An 18103-nucleotide genomic window follows, 5' to 3' on the forward strand; every position below is an offset into this window, starting at 1 on the left:
CCCCCTTTATTAAAACAAATCTAAAACAACAAATGTCTAAAATTTTCCACTGGATCATTTCACCCTGCCTTGTTACAACCATGCCCTTCGTCCACACCCTGCTGGAGTTTTTTTGCAGCCTGAGGGAGGCTGGGAAGTGTCTGTCCCTAGCTCTCAGTCACTCCCATAATAAACAATCACTAAACAGCTTGCTGCCCTAGGCAACTGTTTGTCCAGCTTGGCCAGACCCTGTGGACTTCAGCTAGGGAAAAGAGGGTGGGAGATGTTCTCTGTAAAGCAAAATTCAGGCTCTGAGGCCAGGGAGCTTGCCTTTAACCAGAAACCTGGTTTGGGATCTGGCGCATCTTTGTGGGACTGGAGGATACCTTTAGGGAGACTGCGGGTCTTTATCTAAGCTGTCTAATGAAGTTCCCTGGGGGGTAGCTGGCGCTTGGGGCTGCAGTGTGGGAGGGCAGTTGCAAGAAGGACCGACCATACTGCACTAACTGGAAATAAGGTCATTTCCTGCCTCAAGTTTCCCGTCTACAGCTGGGACAGTTGGCAGTTCTACTAGTCATCCATTCCTAAGAGACATCTCCTTAGAAACCACCACCCCACCACCACAAAAAGAGAAGCACATCACTTTAGGGACTGGGACCAGCTTAACTTAACCTGTTCCTCTCCAGTCATTAGAAAAATCTCTCTCTCTCTTTTTTTTTTTTTTTTTCTGTGATTGGATCTCTTGGAAGCTTTCTACGGAATAGACGAAGGGGCTTCAGGGGCGAGGAAAGGTTTGCACACAGATGAGCATTTAGAATAGATGTCTCAGGACAGAGACACGAAGAATTGCAACGATTCCTCTTGATTGTAATATTTCCTTTTTATTTGGGGGAGATTGGGGCGTGTCCTTGGGGGCAGAAAAAAATCAAAGCTGGGCTTTGTAGGGAACAAGGGACCCGTTTAAACGCTTGAGAGGAAATTAAAATACTGATCCTCGGAGGGTCGAGGGTGGGCAGGGAGAGAGGCTGCTTCTGGCCGGCGGTCGCGTTCTATGAAGTCTCTCCTCTCCCCCCCCTCGGGCTCGCCACGCCGCTCCATTTCGAACATCTTTCCGCAGGAACTCGCACACTCCCTGCTCGGGGAGGCGGTCCCGGCGGGCAGGCAGGCAGGCAGGCGAGGAGACGGCATTCTCGGGGGCGCCCTGGGAGCGCGGGCCGGTCCCCGCTTCCCCGGCCGCCCGGTGCCCGCGGGCGCCTCTGGGCGGCGCTGGCTCCCGGCACAGCAGCCGCTGGCGGTGCGGCCCAGGCCCGATCCCGGTCCCGGGCCCTGGTCTGGCCGAGCTTCCCAGCCTCTGGGCCGTGGGGCTCGCACCCGGCCGCCCCGCGCTCAGCCCGCCCGCAGAGACGCCCCAGGGTCCGCGCGCCCCCGCGCCCCCGCGCCGCGCCGGCGCCTCGGCCGGCGGCCGGGGGTTATGAATGGGCGCAGCGGAAGCACCGCCCCCCCCGGACGTGACGCTCGGCCAATGGCAGCGCGGGCTGCGTGGATGGATGAGGTCAGCGCTGTCGTGTCGGGAATGGAATGTGTAAGTGTAACATTCAGAACCGGGTAACATTCGGCGACCGAACGCGGCGGTCGGCGGCGATCGCGCGGGGGCCTGCGAAGCGCCGCTCGGGGCCGGCACTGCCCGCGGGGAGGACGCGCCGCCGCCGTCGCCCAGCGCCGCCGCCGCCGCCTCCAGCCGGGCCGCCGCGCGTCCCGGGGGCCGGCCCCGCGAGCGCAGGAGTAAACACCGCCGGAGTCTTGGAGCCGCTGCAGAAGGGAATAAAGAGAGATGCAGGGATTTGTGAGGTTACGGCGCCCCAGCTGCAAGATGCACTAGCCGGCTGAACCCGGGGATCGGCTGACTTGTTGGAACCGGAGTGCTCTGCACGGGAGTGTGGATGAGTTGAAGTTGCTTTCCCGGGGCTCGTTTTCCACGCTGCCGAGAGGAATCCGAGAGGCAAGGAAATCACTTCGCCTTGCCATTGATTGGGCATCGGGAGCTTTTTTTTTTCTCCCCTCTCTTTCTTTTCCTCCGTCTTGTTGCATGCAAGAAAATTACAGTCCGCTGCTCGCCCGCCCTGGGTGAGAAATATTCAGCCGTCCATTGTGCAAGCCAAAGATGAAAGACCGAAGGGGAGAAAGTTAAAGAAATCGCCCACATGCGCTGGATCAGTCCACGGCTTGGGGAAAGGCATCCAGAGAAGGTGGGAGCGGAGAGTTTGAAGTCTTTACAGGCGGGAAGATGGCGGACTGGAGCTGAAAGTGTTGATTGGGAAACTTGGGTGATCCTCGTGTTTATTTACAACCCTCTTGACCCAGGCAGGACACATGCAGGCCAAAAAACGCTATTTCATCCTGCTCTCAGCTGGCTCTTGTCTCGCCCTTTTGTTTTATTTCGGAGGCTTGCAGTTTAGGGCATCAAGGAGCCACAGCCGGAGAGAAGAGCACAGCGGTCGGAATGGCTTGCACCACCCGAGTCCGGATCGTTTCTGGCCCCGCTTCCCGGACGCTCTGCGCCCCTTCGTTCCTTGGGATCAATTGGAAAACGAGGATTCCAGCGTGCACATATCCCCCCGGCAGAAGCGAGACGCCAACTCGAGCATCTACAAAGGCAAGAAGTGCCGCATGGAGTCCTGCTTCGATTTCACCCTTTGCAAGAAAAACGGCTTCAAAGTCTACGTGTACCCGCAGCAGAAAGGGGAGAAAATCGCCGAAAGTTACCAAAACATTCTAGCGGCCATCGAGGGCTCCAGGTTCTACACATCGGACCCCAGCCAGGCGTGCCTCTTTGTCCTGAGTCTGGATACTTTAGACAGAGACCAGTTGTCACCTCAGTACGTGCACAATTTGAGATCCAAAGTGCAGAGTCTCCACTTGTGGAACAGTGGTAGGAATCATTTAATTTTTAATTTATATTCCGGCACTTGGCCTGACTACACCGAGGACGTGGGGTTTGACATCGGCCAGGCGATGTTGGCCAAGGCCAGCATCAGTACTGAAAACTTCCGACCCAACTTTGATGTTTCCATTCCCCTCTTTTCTAAGGATCATCCCAGGACAGGAGGGGAGAGGGGGTTTTTGAAGTTTAACACCATCCCTCCTCTCAGGAAGTATATGCTGGTATTCAAGGGGAAGAGGTACCTGACAGGGATAGGGTCAGACACCAGGAATGCCTTATATCACGTCCATAACGGAGAGGACGTGGTGCTCCTCACCACCTGCAAGCATGGCAAAGACTGGCAAAAGCACAAGGATTCTCGCTGTGACAGAGACAACACCGAGTATGAGAAGTAAGTGGCTTGGCTGTCAGGCCTGCGCCGGTCCGCCCTGGGCCCTGCCCACCTTAGCCAGGTGTGCGGTGGGGGAATGGGGTGGGGCAGAGGGGCCCTCTGGCCTCTTCACTCCGCTTCCCAGCCTGGGACTGAGCAGCCTGCTTCAGGCCTGTGGCTAGGAGCGGGGGACCGAGAGTTCGAGCTCCTCGGGCAAACCCCGGAGCACTGTCCTGGGCCAAGTAGGCGACCGTGCCTCCCTCTTGCCTGGAAACCCTTAAGGGCCGTGTATCTTCTGTGAAAGGTGTGGGTTTGAGCCGAGTTCGGAAACGGTGCTTCACCAGTGGGCGCGGGAGGGTGTCTGCGAGGAGGTCTAGGGGCCCTGAAGGGTCTCTGAATCCACCCACGGTCTGGAGACCTTCCCCCCCAGATCGGTAATTTATTTGCTTTTCTCAGGAGCAGGGGGACTGCTTTCCCGGGAATTTCCCAGCCTCCAGTTGTCAGATTTCCGTACACCTTAAATTTACGTTAGCGGTGGAAGTGTTTTAATGTAAGGTACTAAACTTTCTGTGCCTGTCTTCTCCCTACCTTCCATGGCATTGACTTTTGCAAAGGGAGACCTTAAGCTGATCCTGGCCTGTGATCTTTCATTCGTTCGTTCGTTCATTCATTCATTCATTCATTCATTCATGTATATGTGTTTGTATGTTTGTATCCTGTGTCCTACCTAGGGAGAAGCTGTTTTTAAAATCTGGGCCTCAGCCCGGCTTGCTGTAAACTCCAGTTGCTAATTTAGATTTCCCTTTCCCTTTTGTCTTTATTATTTGCATGTCAATCGGAGACTGTTACTCTTTGAATGGGCACGAGATGCCTCCTTACCCTCAGTACTGAGGCTAGTTTTGTCCAGTTGCTAAGTAACTGAGTCGGATACTTTGTAGCCTTTCTTTCTCTTCCTTTTCCTTCCAGTGGCAGAAACTGACACATGGGATTTGGGGTCAAAGCTAGTTTCTACAAATCTGCTTTAACCTGAGCTTGGCGGGTCTGCTTCCGAGTAGATGGGGTCGGAGCCCCAGACTCTCATTTATATCTGGCTGTGAAAGAGTTAGTGAGCTCCTACAGTGCATTTCCACGTTACGCCAGTTAAAAACCAGAGCAGCCTTGTGCTACCCAGGGAAGGAAGGGGGAACCTCTCAGCTGAGTACAAGAGGAACTGGCAGAGGTTGGCAGATTTTGCAATTGATTCATGAAATGCAGAATAGGGGAAACGCTTCGCAGACCTGATTGGCACAGGAAGGACTGTAGTGGGAAGGCAACCCTGAAAATGAAAGGTTTGATTGTTGTCTGTGGATTTCCTCAGACACTCAGGCCTCTGTAGGAGTGATTGGAAGGGAAATTAAAGTCCTCCTATACAGGATCATAGACACCAAAGGAGAAAGTATCAAACACTTGGATTCCCCAACCCCCAACACCTCTTGGCCTTCCAAGCATAAGAAAACCCGAGGCTAGGGTCAATTATGAATTCAGATTTTACTCTTCTTCGGGCGGGGGGGCAGTTATGTGTGAATGTTGAGTGCAGTTGCGGTGGATTAAAATTTTCTCACAAGAGAAACAAACTATGGTTAGTAATAAACTGCTTTGTTTACACGACGTTTACATTGACCTATTCCTGTGGGTGCTTGTAAGAAAAAAAAATGCTTATAGCCTTTCAGGAATTCCTTTGTCTGGCTTGTGCTGGAGTAACTCGAGACGAAGTCTCACCTTTTGGTGTCTTCTAAAGCAGCCTCACCGAATTTTGTGGAAATATCGTTGTGGTCCTCATTCTTCTAAAGGAACTGGAGCTGAGTTCTCAGTGTAGGAAATCTGAAGGATACTTTTATTTGGGAAACACCCTTGATCCCATAAAACGATCATCTTTTTTTACCCTCTTATTCCCCCCAAATAAATAATTAATCTCTACATTCCCTGCTGAAGCTTTTGTAGAGCTTGGCAATGAAGGAAGGAGGGGCTGCTTTTGTAGAACCTCTAATTTTTGCCAATTAAATCTAACTAATTTTTGGCCTCTTTGGGATTGGGCTAGGAAATCTGACACCCACGTTCTTGTTTTGGGTTTAAAGACCACAAGGGGTCAGGCCCTTAGGATTGGGGCTCATCGGAAAAGTGGTCTTTACTTAGCAAAGCAAGTTTGGTCTTTTCTCCCGAGCAGGGATTTCTTCAGCAGAGTCAATTCTGGATGGTTTTTCATGTTTCCCTTTTGCACACTTTCCAGCTCTAACCTTGTTCAGTGGGTTGGGATGGTGCTGTAGGACGTTCACGTTCATTAGCCTGGTCTACCTGAAGTTTTAACTCATTCCTCTCATTGGGTTATCAGAACCTGTGATCATTGAGAAACAGTGCGTGCAAACATGATTGTCTTTTACTTTTGACTTTGAAGCCCACGAAGATGAAGACTGAGCCTGGAAACAGAGCGGCAACGCTCATGCATCGTGAGCAATGGCGTGCTTTGCTTGGAACCCACAGCAACCCCTTTCCACCCCGTTTGTTGTGTTCTGGAAGTGAGTCTTGCATATATGTGCGATGCAGAACTCCACAGTCTGGTGCTCCTCTCTCTCTTCCGGGTCTTTGAGAAGGACGTGATAGTGATGTTAGCTCTGCGCAAGTCAGGGAAGTCTGACTTCTCATACTTGACTTTTTTGATTTGTTACCTTGGACGTTAGTTATCCTTTTGTGGAATGAGTTTTCGAGTCCTTCAGGGACGCTCTATGCATCCATTTGGCAATGGCTTGTAAAAACACCATCAGTTTCCATCCGCTTCTCTTCATGAGCAGGTGCCTCTGAAAAGTCTTCAGTGTAATTTGCTGCTACTAGCAGCCCACAGTATAAGTTTGCTTTGGACTTACGAGGTCTGATAATTAGATTGAAGATTTATGGTATCGTGGCTTAGTTAGGGTCCTACAGAATATACACATGTGTACCAACTGAAAAAAACTAGTTGCCCTTTGTGAAATTTAGCCTTATGTGATGATGAAGATGTCGTGCTAGGTGGTTGAGGACTTGCATCTCACATGCACTTTCTTGGAGATCGGACATTTTTTACTGAAAGTATAAGAGTGGCACGGAATGAGGGGAAATACTTTTTTCTTGTAATAGCAACAGTTTTGAGCCAGACCTCCAGGATTATATTAAAACATCCATTTTCATGACACCCATAATTAATTTTCATCAGTTGCATATATATATATATTATATATATTTTAAGATTTTATTTATTTATTTGACAGAGATCACAAGTAGGCAGAGAGAGAGGGGGAAGCAGACTCCCTGCTGAGCAGAGAGCCCAACATGGGGCTTGATCCCACAACCCTGGGATCATGACCTGAGCCAAAGGCAGAGGCTTTAACCCACTGAGCCACCCAGGCACCCCATCAGTTGCATATATTAACAGATGTAGGTGCTGGTGGCTAAAATAAGTCGCTGCAGTGATTATATGACTTGGAATGAGGCTTTAGAGCAATACTGTTTTTTCACTCCTTTGAGTTTCCTAGGCGTCCTTACAGGAACTACTCTGGTTTTTTTTTTTTTTTTGCATGAACTTCATAGTTTGCAAATCCCTTCAAGGGGCATTATTGCGAAGCTTCAAATTTTGCTTTCTGAAATAGAAGAAAGAGAAGGAAATGAGAGGTGGCTTCTATATTTGACCCCTCCAAGGAGAGCAGTGGTGAATAATTTAAGCAACTCTTCTGGGAACAGGCAGGATTTTGTGCAGGCCTTTTTGATATCTTTTCCCATGTTTGCTGAAGCTCTACCTTACAATCTTGGTATTTTTAAGGGTCCTGAAGCTAAGTGATTGATCATTCAGCTTCCAGGATCCTCATTTTACAGGTGTGAAAACAGAGGGATAGAATGTTTGTGGGACTTGCATTAAGGTTAAAAAACTGATTGGTAGTAAGGGTGGGTAGCCCTGGGATGCAGGCCGTCCGAATTTTCCGCATTGACATATAGCAGTTCATTGTCAATTACAGATACACTTGAAAGCTCTCGGGCAGCTAGGAGATCCTTTCTATAGCTGTTTCTTGGGGGGGGGATTTCTTTTGGAATCCTTTGGGGAGATGAGGAAGACCTTGGACAAACTTTGAAAGTAAAAACAAACAAAAACGACATCTATTCACCATTCGTCCTAGAATTTCAGGGGTTGACACACAGCCCCATCCTCAGACTTTCAAATTCTTGGTCTCGGGCCAACCTTCTGCTTTTCATTGCTGACCAAGGTGTTGGTCCCTGGAGCTGTTTGACCTGTAGTCAAGGAAGGAGGTTTTTGGACCTTTCAATTTGGCCCTAAGGGATTTAGGAAATAGACTGTGAATTAAGCGAATGATAAGGTGAATACAGGTGTGTTCATAGAAAAAGAAAATATGCACAAGTGGGAATTGTAAATGATTATTTATTTATTTCCCATCATCCCAGAATGTATCAGCAGACCCCTCGAGCAAGTTCATGATGCAGTAGTGAACCTTACAGTGAATATTTTCCTCCTCTAAAATGAAAGGCGGAAATCATGCTTCTTAGGTTTTAAATGTAAAATATGAGTGCCTCTCCACGCCCCCCACTCCCCAGTTATATGATAGCACAAAAGCCTTTCTAAAATAAACCATACAAGCACAGTTTAAAAATAAAGATAGGGAACATTATGTAGAATTGTGAAATTGGCAAGTGTGTCTTGCACCCGTGTTCTGGTTCTCTCTGTCACCCCTTTCTTAACCTCCATCTGAACTTGCTTTCTGGAGAGGACTTGGGAGCCTCATTTACAAGGAATCCCCCCAATAAAGGGAGGGGTGCTGGGTGCTACCTCTGGGGACATTTACCTGTTGGTTGAGTCCAGTTCAACAAACGACTTGGTTTAGAGTAGAATCTGACCTAAACTAGGTGATACAGTGAAAGGCTTGCTAATAACGACTGGACAGGCCCTGCCAAGGGGAGGCCACGTTGGTCCCCCTGACTGTGCCAGCAGGTCTAGGTGGCACACACTTGGCAGAGGGGAAGCTGTCTCATCCTTGGTGGCGATTGTTGTCTTTGTCTGAAGGTCTATAGCTCTGCCTCCCCAGGATGCTGCCAGAAAATGACCTTGAGTGTACTCATACCACAGCAAAGGTTGCCCTTGGCTATCCCGGCTGCTTTGCTCACAGCCATCCTCCAGGGTGTCCTGCCAGGCCATTTTACAGGCGTGGGCACTGAGACCAACTCCGGGGAGGTGGTATGTGTCAGGTGACACAGCTTTGGAAGCAGCCGGACTGAGGCTACAAGCTGAGCTTTTTCCTCCCGGTTCCCGTGTTCTCACGGAGGCCTGCCGCTCTCAGAGTGAACCAGGTCAGGCTTAGTGGTCACTGGCTTCCCCGGTCTCCTGAGCGTGTTCTTTGTTGAAACGCGAACAGTGGGCTCGTGTTGCCATGAGCTCGATGACTAACTGCTTTTGCGTAGAAACTCTTCCACTTGTGACCAAGTTCATTCACGGAACAGGGACGCTCTCACAACTGGGAGGTCTGTTGCGTGCCTGGGATTTGAATTTACCTTTATTAGCTCATCTCAGCCTTTCAACAACAGGGTGAGGTGGGATAAATCCTCTTTTTCCGGGTTACAGTGCAGGCCTGGAGAGGGTAAAGGAACGTATCTGCTGAGTAAATCGAGGCGTTCTAACTGGGGGCCTTGGGTTCCCGAGTTTGTTCTTTTTCCCTCTACAAAGTGTTACCACCTTAAAGAATTGAATGGAATTTCCACCTGTTCCCATGTTATTTATTAGTGACTTTGGTGTGTTTCAGGTGTTTGTGTATCATCTTTATTTTTCCCACTGCTTTTTATTATTTTATTTTATTTTTAAAAAGATTTTATTTATGTATTTGACAGAGACAGAGAGAGAAGGAATACAAACAGGGGGGGTGGGAGAGGAAGAGGGAGAAGCAGGCTTCCTGCTGAGCAGGGAGCCCGATGTGGGGCTCAATCCCAGGACCCTGGGATCATGACCTGAGCCGAAGGCAGATGCTAAATGACTGAGCCACCCAGGCGACCCCCCACTGCTTTTTAAATAACATGTTTCTCAAGGAAAAAATTTGGCTCAGAGATGTGATCAAGGTGGCCTCTAATTTTGACATTGAAGCATTGAATTTAAACTCTTCCCATTATAACTTTGCCTGTGCAGATTCTGATTTTAATTCTCTCCTAGAGCTCCTCTAAGCAAAGTGAGGAAAAGGACTGTGTGTGACCTTTGCCCTCACCCATCATGTGATCCTGGACAGGGTTTGCCCCTCTGGTTGCAAGTGAGCTGTGAGCCTGGACAGGGGTGACTGTTGCCCTAGATAAACAGGTAAACAGTGTGTTCTGGTAGCAATGGGAGACCCAGTGGGAGATTCCATTTCTGACAGAATGGGCTGGGATTCTGGAACACGCCACACCACGGCTCCTAGATGCTCCAGCTCCCTAAGGAAAAACAGTGCTTAGAAAATTATAGAAGTTAGACAGTGCCTTTGTGGAAAATTGAGAAAAGAGAGAAGGTACAAATGTTAAAATAATTTTTTTCTCTAATCCCCTTGATAAGATCTCCTGTTGTAAGAGCTAACCAGTATGATTAAGCTTCGGTGTCATTGGCCTGTTAGAGCATACATCTGTGCCTTCATGATTATATCATTCTGTCTCTGTGAATCCAAGTACCTTGAATAGATATGATAATTATCATTTAATTAATAGTAAGTAAATAATGAATTCAACACATTTACCTTAAGAGCCTTGTTTGTGTCAGACGCACAGGCATTGGACCTGGGGCTGTAACACTCTTGACCCTTCTTCCCATTCTGGTCTGTCAGGTTTGAAGTCAGACTTCAAATGTATTTTTGCGTGTTGCTTTTTTCTTACCATTATCCAAGAACATTTTCCACTTCTACTAAATAGGAAAATCCTATTAAAATATTAAAACAGGATTAAAAAAGTAAAATATTAAAATAGGATTTCAGTGGCTGCATTTTTTTTTTTAACAAACCCATAGCTTGTATCATGGTTTATTTAACCATTTATGTTTTCTAAGAGATTTGTTGTTTCTTATTTTTCATTTTTGTTATTATATAAATAAGGTTTGTTTTGTGTTTTTATTATTATAATTCTTTATCTTTTTTATTATTGTAAGTAATTCTGTGAAGACTCTCCCTTGAGTATTGGGTGTTTGTCTTTGCCCTGAGTTAGGTCGCACCCCAGCCCAGTCTTTCTGAGAGGAACAGCTATTTCTGGGGTGAGGCTGAGCACCCATTCAGCAAAGTCGCCATCATGCCTTGACTGCTTAGATAAACATTTGTAGGTGTTAATTGGTCCTGCAGGGGGTCTTTGAAGCTCCCGCAGCTTCTGTTCCCTTTGAAGTTTTGTTTTTGCCTGAGCCAAAAACCTCCCTGTGTCTCCTCAAGAGCAGGCCCCCTCAGCCTTCTGCCCTGGGACGGCGGAGTCTGCAGGCCTACCCTGTGGAGATGTCGCTCCCTCAGCCAACTCTTCATCAGAGCCCTGGTGCCATTTTCCCTGTGGTGGTTGACTCCATGGTGCCCATGAGGTGAGTTGGGGCAGGTCGCTTGAGCTCTGGGCATCCAGTTCAGGTCTGGACTCTTACGTGTGAACGAGGAGGTCTTCTAAGTAGTTCACACACCGAGACCGAAAACCCAGCAAGCAGTTCATGCCTCGTTGTGTTCTGGGCTTACTTCGCATCTCATTGCTTTGAGCCGTCAGGCCCTGTGTGGGGATACACGTCCCTATTTTGTGTCCCCTCTAGTCTTCTTGGAAAACCTCTAGAAGACAGCCTGGGACACCGGGCCAAGGAAGGAAGTGACCCCCACAGATTCCTGGATGAGGTGCTTAACCTCCGCCTCAGTTTCCACATCTGCAAGTGGAGATCCCGACGCTCGCCTCACGGGGTCGTGAAGGGGCTGCACTGAGGGCCTGGATGAACATTCCTTGTCAATGCCAGTGTGTTCCACAGGGTGGTGGTGGTGTTAAAAACCGTCTTCCTGCTTTTTTCTAATCAACCACAGTGGTTTGCCTAGTTTCGTAACTTGGCTCTTCTTAACGAGGCCACAGAAGTAACTCTGTTCCTCTCTTCCTTGGTGCCTAATCCCCGGGAAACCGTGGTCGGGCCCTGGAAGCACTTGTGTCCTTGGGCCTTGGAAAGACCTCCGAGGGACCTCCTCAGGCTGGAGCTGGCAGGTGGCCTGGGGCAGGGAGAGGGTGGCCTCCGGGGTAGGCAGGCACTTCCTCCGCGAGCCCTGGTCGGCTGCTCTAACAGCGCAGGCTACCCCGCTTGAAGTGGACTTGTGCACCCTCGCCCAATGAGAGTGACATTGGATGGCCTTGTCATGCGAATGGAGCTCAGTTCCTCAGTAGCCTCCCTGGGCCCTTTCGGCAGCCCCTTAGGTGGCAAAAAGCAGAAAACTACGCAGGCCACTTTAAGTCACAGGATTTATGTGAGGGGACGTGGCGCAGACAGCTGATCTGGAGCCACTCCAGCAGGTTTCAGAACTCAGCACAATACCTTTCTTCCTGCTCTGGGCCTTCATATCGCCCTTGGCCGGCACCACTGTCCCTGTGTGTGTCTGCCAGCTACTGCCCAGTCTTCTCTGAAAACTCCTGTCCGGGCCCAGGGAGGAACACAGCCCAGTAGACTTCACTGGCTGGCCAGCATTACTCCTTCTGGGGGAGAGCCATTCCTATGGGACCACATCTTGGGGATGGTGGTGATCTCGCCAGTTAAAAGACTGCCCTGCCACACTGCCACTCTTGATTTCATTGGCCATCCTTTTGCAAAGAACAGCCTAAAGTTGTTTCCTGGAACGGGGGACTGTGGTTAGGGGAAGTTGGCTGTGGCAGGCACTGTTGAAGCCATATCCTGTTGGCATGACAGTGTTGAGCCCGGTTGATGATAATGATAATAGCAGTAGCAACTAATACTTCTTAAGAGCGTTCAGTGTGCCTGGTCCTGGGCAGTATCTTCTTCAGGCTTTCTGTCCTCCTAGCAGCAAGGTACGCATTTTAGGGGCATACCTGAGACATAGGATCTTTGCAAGTGACTTACCTAAGAGCACACAGCTGGGCTAGGAACCGGGCCCCGCCTGGCTGCTGAACCTGCATTTCCCCCCACATCAGGTACCTGATGGTCTCTGCGCAGCCGGACTGGATGTCCCGAAGGCCCCACACTCACAAGCAATAGTGGGTTGGACTGAGGAGCACTTGGAATTCTCCCCTAGGATTTATTGAATCTTACTGTAAAGGGACAGTTCTTTTTATTTTCTTTTTTTAATTTAAATTCAGTTAGCCAACACAGAGTACATCATTAGTTTGGGATGCGGCATTCCATGATGTCTCAGTCCCTTAGAACACCTGGTGTTCATTGCGTCCCATGCTATACAGGCACGGTTCTCTCCCGTTCGGCGATCTGGTTTCTCTGCCCACAGATTAGCAGTAGGACATGTAGAAAGAGAGGAATTCCTGCAGACAGATCTAGGAAGAAGGGACAGCTGGCCACCTGAAGGGGAGGAAGTAGGCCAGGAAATGATAACATGTTAATGCCCAGAAGAAGTCAAGAAGCATCGCCATTTGTGAGCCACTGGCCTGGTGCCTGGGAGTGTGTCCTATTGACGTCCCCCCCCAAAGTGTGCCTGCCAGCCGAGCACCACCACCTAGCGCCTTGCCTGTCACCTCCCAGAGCTTCCGTAAGTATTTGATGAGCTGCAGCACAGTAGGGCGGTGACCGTGAGCCATCGTTCACGTACCCTGCTCTTTGTTAGAGAAAGTAGAGGAACAAGGAATGCATTTTATAACTTTTATAACCCTGATGGTTGGAATAAAAATAGTTCGTTCCTCCTAAGAATAAGGTCTCCATTTGAAAACTTGTCTGCTAAGCCCAGCAGGTTCCCCAAGGGCTCTTAGAGAACGTGGGGTGTCCTCTGAGTTAGCACTGGTGTTGGCTGCTAACTCAGATTTCTTGGGTTTTGTGACACATATCAGGACTTTAAAGTTATGAGAAACGAAAAGTTTCCTGGTATTGCGGTGTGGGCCCATGAGGCGGCCTCCTCCTGATTGACTAAGACCCAGAATGACTTGGGCCATGGGCTCAGGTGACAGGGTGGCTCTGGGCCAGGGCTGGCCCCGTGGGTGGCATATGGAGGTGGGAGACTGGAGAAAGGAGGTGCCCAGGGGAGGGCAGGGGGCATCAAGTCTCTTGCTTTGGGTTTGTCCTGGCAGGTACGTTGAAGCATATAACCTTACCTTGCTTTGCTTTTTTCTGCACTCCTGGGGGTGCCCAGGATGGGAACTGATGGGTGGAGGTATAAAACGGATTTCACGCTTCCTACATACAGTCTAGCACCCTGACAGGTTGGTGGAAGTCATCCATAGCACTGACAAAAAAAACAAAACAAAACAGGACGGTGCCCCCAGCCTAGCCGAACTTGCCTTGGAGGCTTCTCAGAGTCCATTCACTTGATAATCAAGATGGGACTGGTCCAGTGCCCCCTGTGTGGCCATCCCCGGCTTCATGGCCGAGCCCTGTTCCTCCTCCTTCTTCTCCCCACATACCCTCTTCTGCTTTTCTTGGAAAGCCATCCCCCTGCTCCATTTTTCTTCTTCCAAAGTTATTTCCTGATGCCTCAGTCTTGGTGCGATTCTCCTGATACTGCGTTCTAATAGAACATGGCATACCTGGCTGCAGCTTTGGTTTTGTATTAATTTAACTATTTTTCTCTTTCCTTAGTAGATGGTACATGGGAGGATTCATGTTGGTTTTTCCTTTTCTCGACAAATACCTACTGAGTGTCTACCTTGTGCAGGCACTGGGAATTCCACAGTGAACAAAACATCCCTGCCCTCTAGATGCTGGCTGTCTCGGGCCACCAGCAATGGCATGTGTTAGAAGGTTCTAGATGCTGCCAACGAATGTAGCACATGGAAAGGCATAAGGCAGTGGATCTCAACCTGGGGAGTTTCTGAAAATGGGGTCTGGGCCCTCCTTGTGGCCAGGTAGACCCTCGAGAGTTGAAGTTCCAGGTTTTTGAAAAGCTCACTAGGTGATTTGAGGGCACCGTGAGAGTGGGGGTGAGGGAAGCTTTTGAGTATTAAATATGGAGGGGAAGAAAAGCCTCATTGGGAAGGTGGCATTGAGTTCAGTGGCCCTTCTGTCTTCACAGCTGAGCAGCATGCCTGACCCAGCCATACCAGGCACTCAGATTTTGTTGGGTACGTGAAAACAATTTCTGTTTATTTGACCGATAGAAATATTGCCACAGCTGACTGTGTATGCAGAGTACGGATTCTCTAGCAGAAACGCTCTGGTGTACCCCATAGGCCTCCACACACTCAGGTTCATTGGATCATTTGCTGATTTATCCTCTGGAGTTTCTTTTCATTTTCATTTTCTTTTCTTTTTTTTTTTTTTTTTTAATTTTTAGAAAAAAAATAATACTTTCTTTTAAGTAATCTCTACGCCCTACATAGGGCTCAAACTCATAACCCAGAAATGAAGGGTTGCATGCTTGGCTAAATGAGCCAGCCAAGTGTCCCTTTCATTTTCACTTTCTTCCAATAAACTTTTTAACCCCCAAGGTAGTTTTTTTCCTTTTCCTTTTTCCTTTCCTTCCCCTTTCCCTTTCTCTCCTTCCCTCCTTACTTTCCTCCCCTCCTTCCTTTTCTTTCTTTCTTTCTGGTTTCTTTTTACTGTTTTGTTGGATAAGAGCATCAGTGAAACCAAATTAAAATGAACTGAGGGGGTTTGCTGCCTAATACGAACCCAAAAAATTTATTGCTAGAGGGGAGACCATTATGGTCTTTTTATTATTTAATATTAACAGTCTGTAGATATTGGGACTTTCTGTCCCTCCTTCATTGCAATTTTTCTCCCTAATAGTTGGTCGAATACAACTTTTGGCTTGCATTTTTTTTTTTTTTTTTTTTGCTCAGGTTACATCCAGATTTTGTTAACTGCTATTGAAGCATTGCCCCAGAGTATATAATAACATAGTGCTTAATTGAACTATCAGGCTCCTAATGAATTCATACTGAGATTTATCATTTAATTAAAGAGCAAAGGGGGAAAAAAGCAAAGGGAAGGTGTACAATTGTTTCTCCCTCTGGCCTCCATTTCCTGTGTTTAAAATCTCCAGGTTTGTTTGTGTTAGCTTATCTATGGGAGATCACATGCAAGTGCTCAAGGTGTGGTAGGTAACATGGAGGCTGTACTCTATCCCAGTTACTTCTGATAGGTCTTAAAAATTTATTCAGGTTTGGTGGCAGTCATATGGCACTTGCTTAAATATGAGTTATGTTTTATGTTTTTTACAAAGCTCGGTGAGGTCATTCTCCAAAATTATTTCTGGGTCTCTCTATGGAAGCCAGTCTGAAAATCTAATCACAGGGAATCTGATAACTGAAATGCTTTGGCTTTACCGAAAGGCAGAGAATACATTTTTCTTGAGAACAACATATTTTATATGCTACATGCTCCCTTAAAATTCACACTGTGTTAAAGAAGCTACCTTTAACCAATACCTTTCACGATAACTGCATTTTTAAGTACGCAGGTGTACTATTGCAAACAGGTAAATGTAGGGCAGTCTTTTATTGATCCGAAGAGTGGAAATGTGTAATATTTTCTGCATTTAGGTTGTAGAGTTATATTGTATTAAAAAAACCAGCATTTTATCTTAAGATAAAACTTAAGTACCTTGATGTTTAGTATAGTTAAAAAACAGTAGTATTTTCCTGCATTTACTTTAGATTTAGCCAGGTGTAAGAAGTGACCCAAGTGGGATAAAAGAGGCCAAAAGTATTAAATATCAAAAGAAATTCTTTCTTTAAAAAATTGAGATATAATTAACATCTAACAATGTATTAGTGTTAGGTATATAGCATGACGCTGTATAAGTTTTTATTCTTGTGATGAGAATTTTTAAGGTATTTCTCAGCAGCTCTCCAGGATACCATACGGTACTATTAACAGTAGTCAACATGCTGTATATTGCATTCTTGGGACTTACTTGCCTTATAACTGGAAGTTTTTACGTTTCTACCCGCTTTGCCCATTTTGCCCATCCCCCACCCCGTCTGTGGTTCCCTGTATCTATGTTTCCTTTTTTTTTTTTTTTTTTAAGATTCCACATGTAAGTGAGATCATACTGTACAGTATTTGTCTTTCTTTACCTCACTTCTTTCACTTAGCATAATGCTGTCAAGGACCTTCATTGTAGTCGGAAATGGCAAGAGTCTCTTCTTTTTCAAAGGCTGCGTAATATTCCGTTGAATAGCTTTACCACATTTTCATTATCCATTCATGTGTCAGTGGACACTTCGGTTGTTTCCATGGCTTGACTATCATAAATAAGGCTATCAAACTGAATCTTAAGTTTCTATAAAAATAAGCTAAGAATTGAGCATCCTTAAATCCTAAGTACAAAGTTGATATTCTGTGGGGGAATTGGTGACTGTTTCATCCTCCTTGGGGCTCAGTTTCCCTCATCCGGTTTTCTTATGCAGAGACGTAGGAGCTCATTGCTGATTGTGACTACGGTGCATGTACATTTATGTCTGTACGTTGGCCACATGTTTGTCTGAGGAGACCAGCTTTGTGTTCAGTCATGGTATCAGATGGTTTTGTCTGGAGGGCGAAACAGTAAGATCATGGAAATTACCTTAAAGCTTCAGTGTAACTCTTGCATTGTATAGATAAGGAAACAGAGATCCAGGGAAGTTGGGCAGTTTGCCCAAGGTCATGTAGTCCGTTGTGACAGAATGAGGAAGGGAACATACATCTCTTGATTTCCAGCCAAGTGTCACATGGAGATTATGCATGTGGGCTCTGGAGAGTAGTGGCTTGATTTCCAGTGGTTGGCTCTGCCCTTAACTCTGAAAACTTGGGCACCTTTCTTCTCTGCTTCAGTTTTTGCACTGATAAAATGAGAATAGTAATAATTCCTCATAGTGTTGTTCTTATGAGGATTACATGAATAACATTATACATAATTGCTCAGAATGGTGTTTGGTACACAGTAAGCTCTCCATGAGTAACCACCGTTAACCACTGTCATTGATTTGATCCATTAAAACACGTTAGACTGGTATCATTTCAGACTTAGCATATGTGTTTGTCATTGTTTAAGTTTCATTTCTTTTATTTGACCTGTTTACAGCTCATTGTATCGTAGCATGCCATGTGATACAGTAGCTTGCCAGTCATATAGATGCTCAAAGTGGTTTGGCAGGTGCCCAGAATTCTAGCCACCTGTTCTAACTGTTGCCAAAATACAGTGGATTCTTTTTTTTTTTTTTTTAAAGATTTTATTTATTTATTTGACAGAGATCACAAGTAGGCAGAGAGGCAGGCAGAGAGAGAGGAGGAAGCAGGTTCCCTGCTGAGCAGAGAGCCCGATACGGGGCTCGATCCCAGGACCCTGAGATCACGACCTGAGCTGAAGGCAGAGGCTTTAACCCACTGAGCCACCCAGGCGCCCCCATACAGTGGATTTTCATTTCTGGGAAGGTGTTCAACCAAGAGTCCAAGTCATTAGTATGACTTGGTGTCTTTAAAAAAATTCTTTCTCCTTTTACAGAAGAATTCTGTTTCCCACTAGTTCTGTGAAGCCGAGCAATCACATGGGTCTTCTTGTTCTTGCCTCTTGAAAATGCATTAAAACAGTGACAGATGTGCCAGTGGGATCACCTGAAATGACTTTCAGGTGATCGTCAATGCGAGCTAGAGAAGATAAAACTAGTTTTTCTTCTCCAGCAATTCAAGTAGCCAGCAGAGTGAT

At 47.2% G+C, this 18103-nt stretch overlaps 1 protein-coding gene across 1 annotated transcript in view; it reads left to right on the top strand.

Annotated features, from left to right (window-relative positions):
• The first annotated feature begins 2119 nt into the window (after window positions 1-2119).
• Window positions 2120-18103, top strand: part of EXT1 (exostosin glycosyltransferase 1) — a 277328-nt gene continuing 261344 nt past the window's right edge. Inside the window, exon 1 of the mRNA XM_032858434.1 lies at window positions 2120-3311. Within this exon, the coding sequence (XP_032714325.1) occupies window positions 2350-3311 (962 nt within the window). The 5' untranslated portion in view covers window positions 2120-2349. The remainder of the gene's footprint in view (window positions 3312-18103) is intronic.

This window comes from Lontra canadensis, unplaced genomic scaffold (assembly GCF_010015895.1).
Source record: "Lontra canadensis isolate GAN:19392208 unplaced genomic scaffold, GSC_riverotter_1.0 scaffold15, whole genome shotgun sequence".
Taxonomy (NCBI): domain Eukaryota; kingdom Metazoa; phylum Chordata; class Mammalia; order Carnivora; family Mustelidae; genus Lontra; species Lontra canadensis.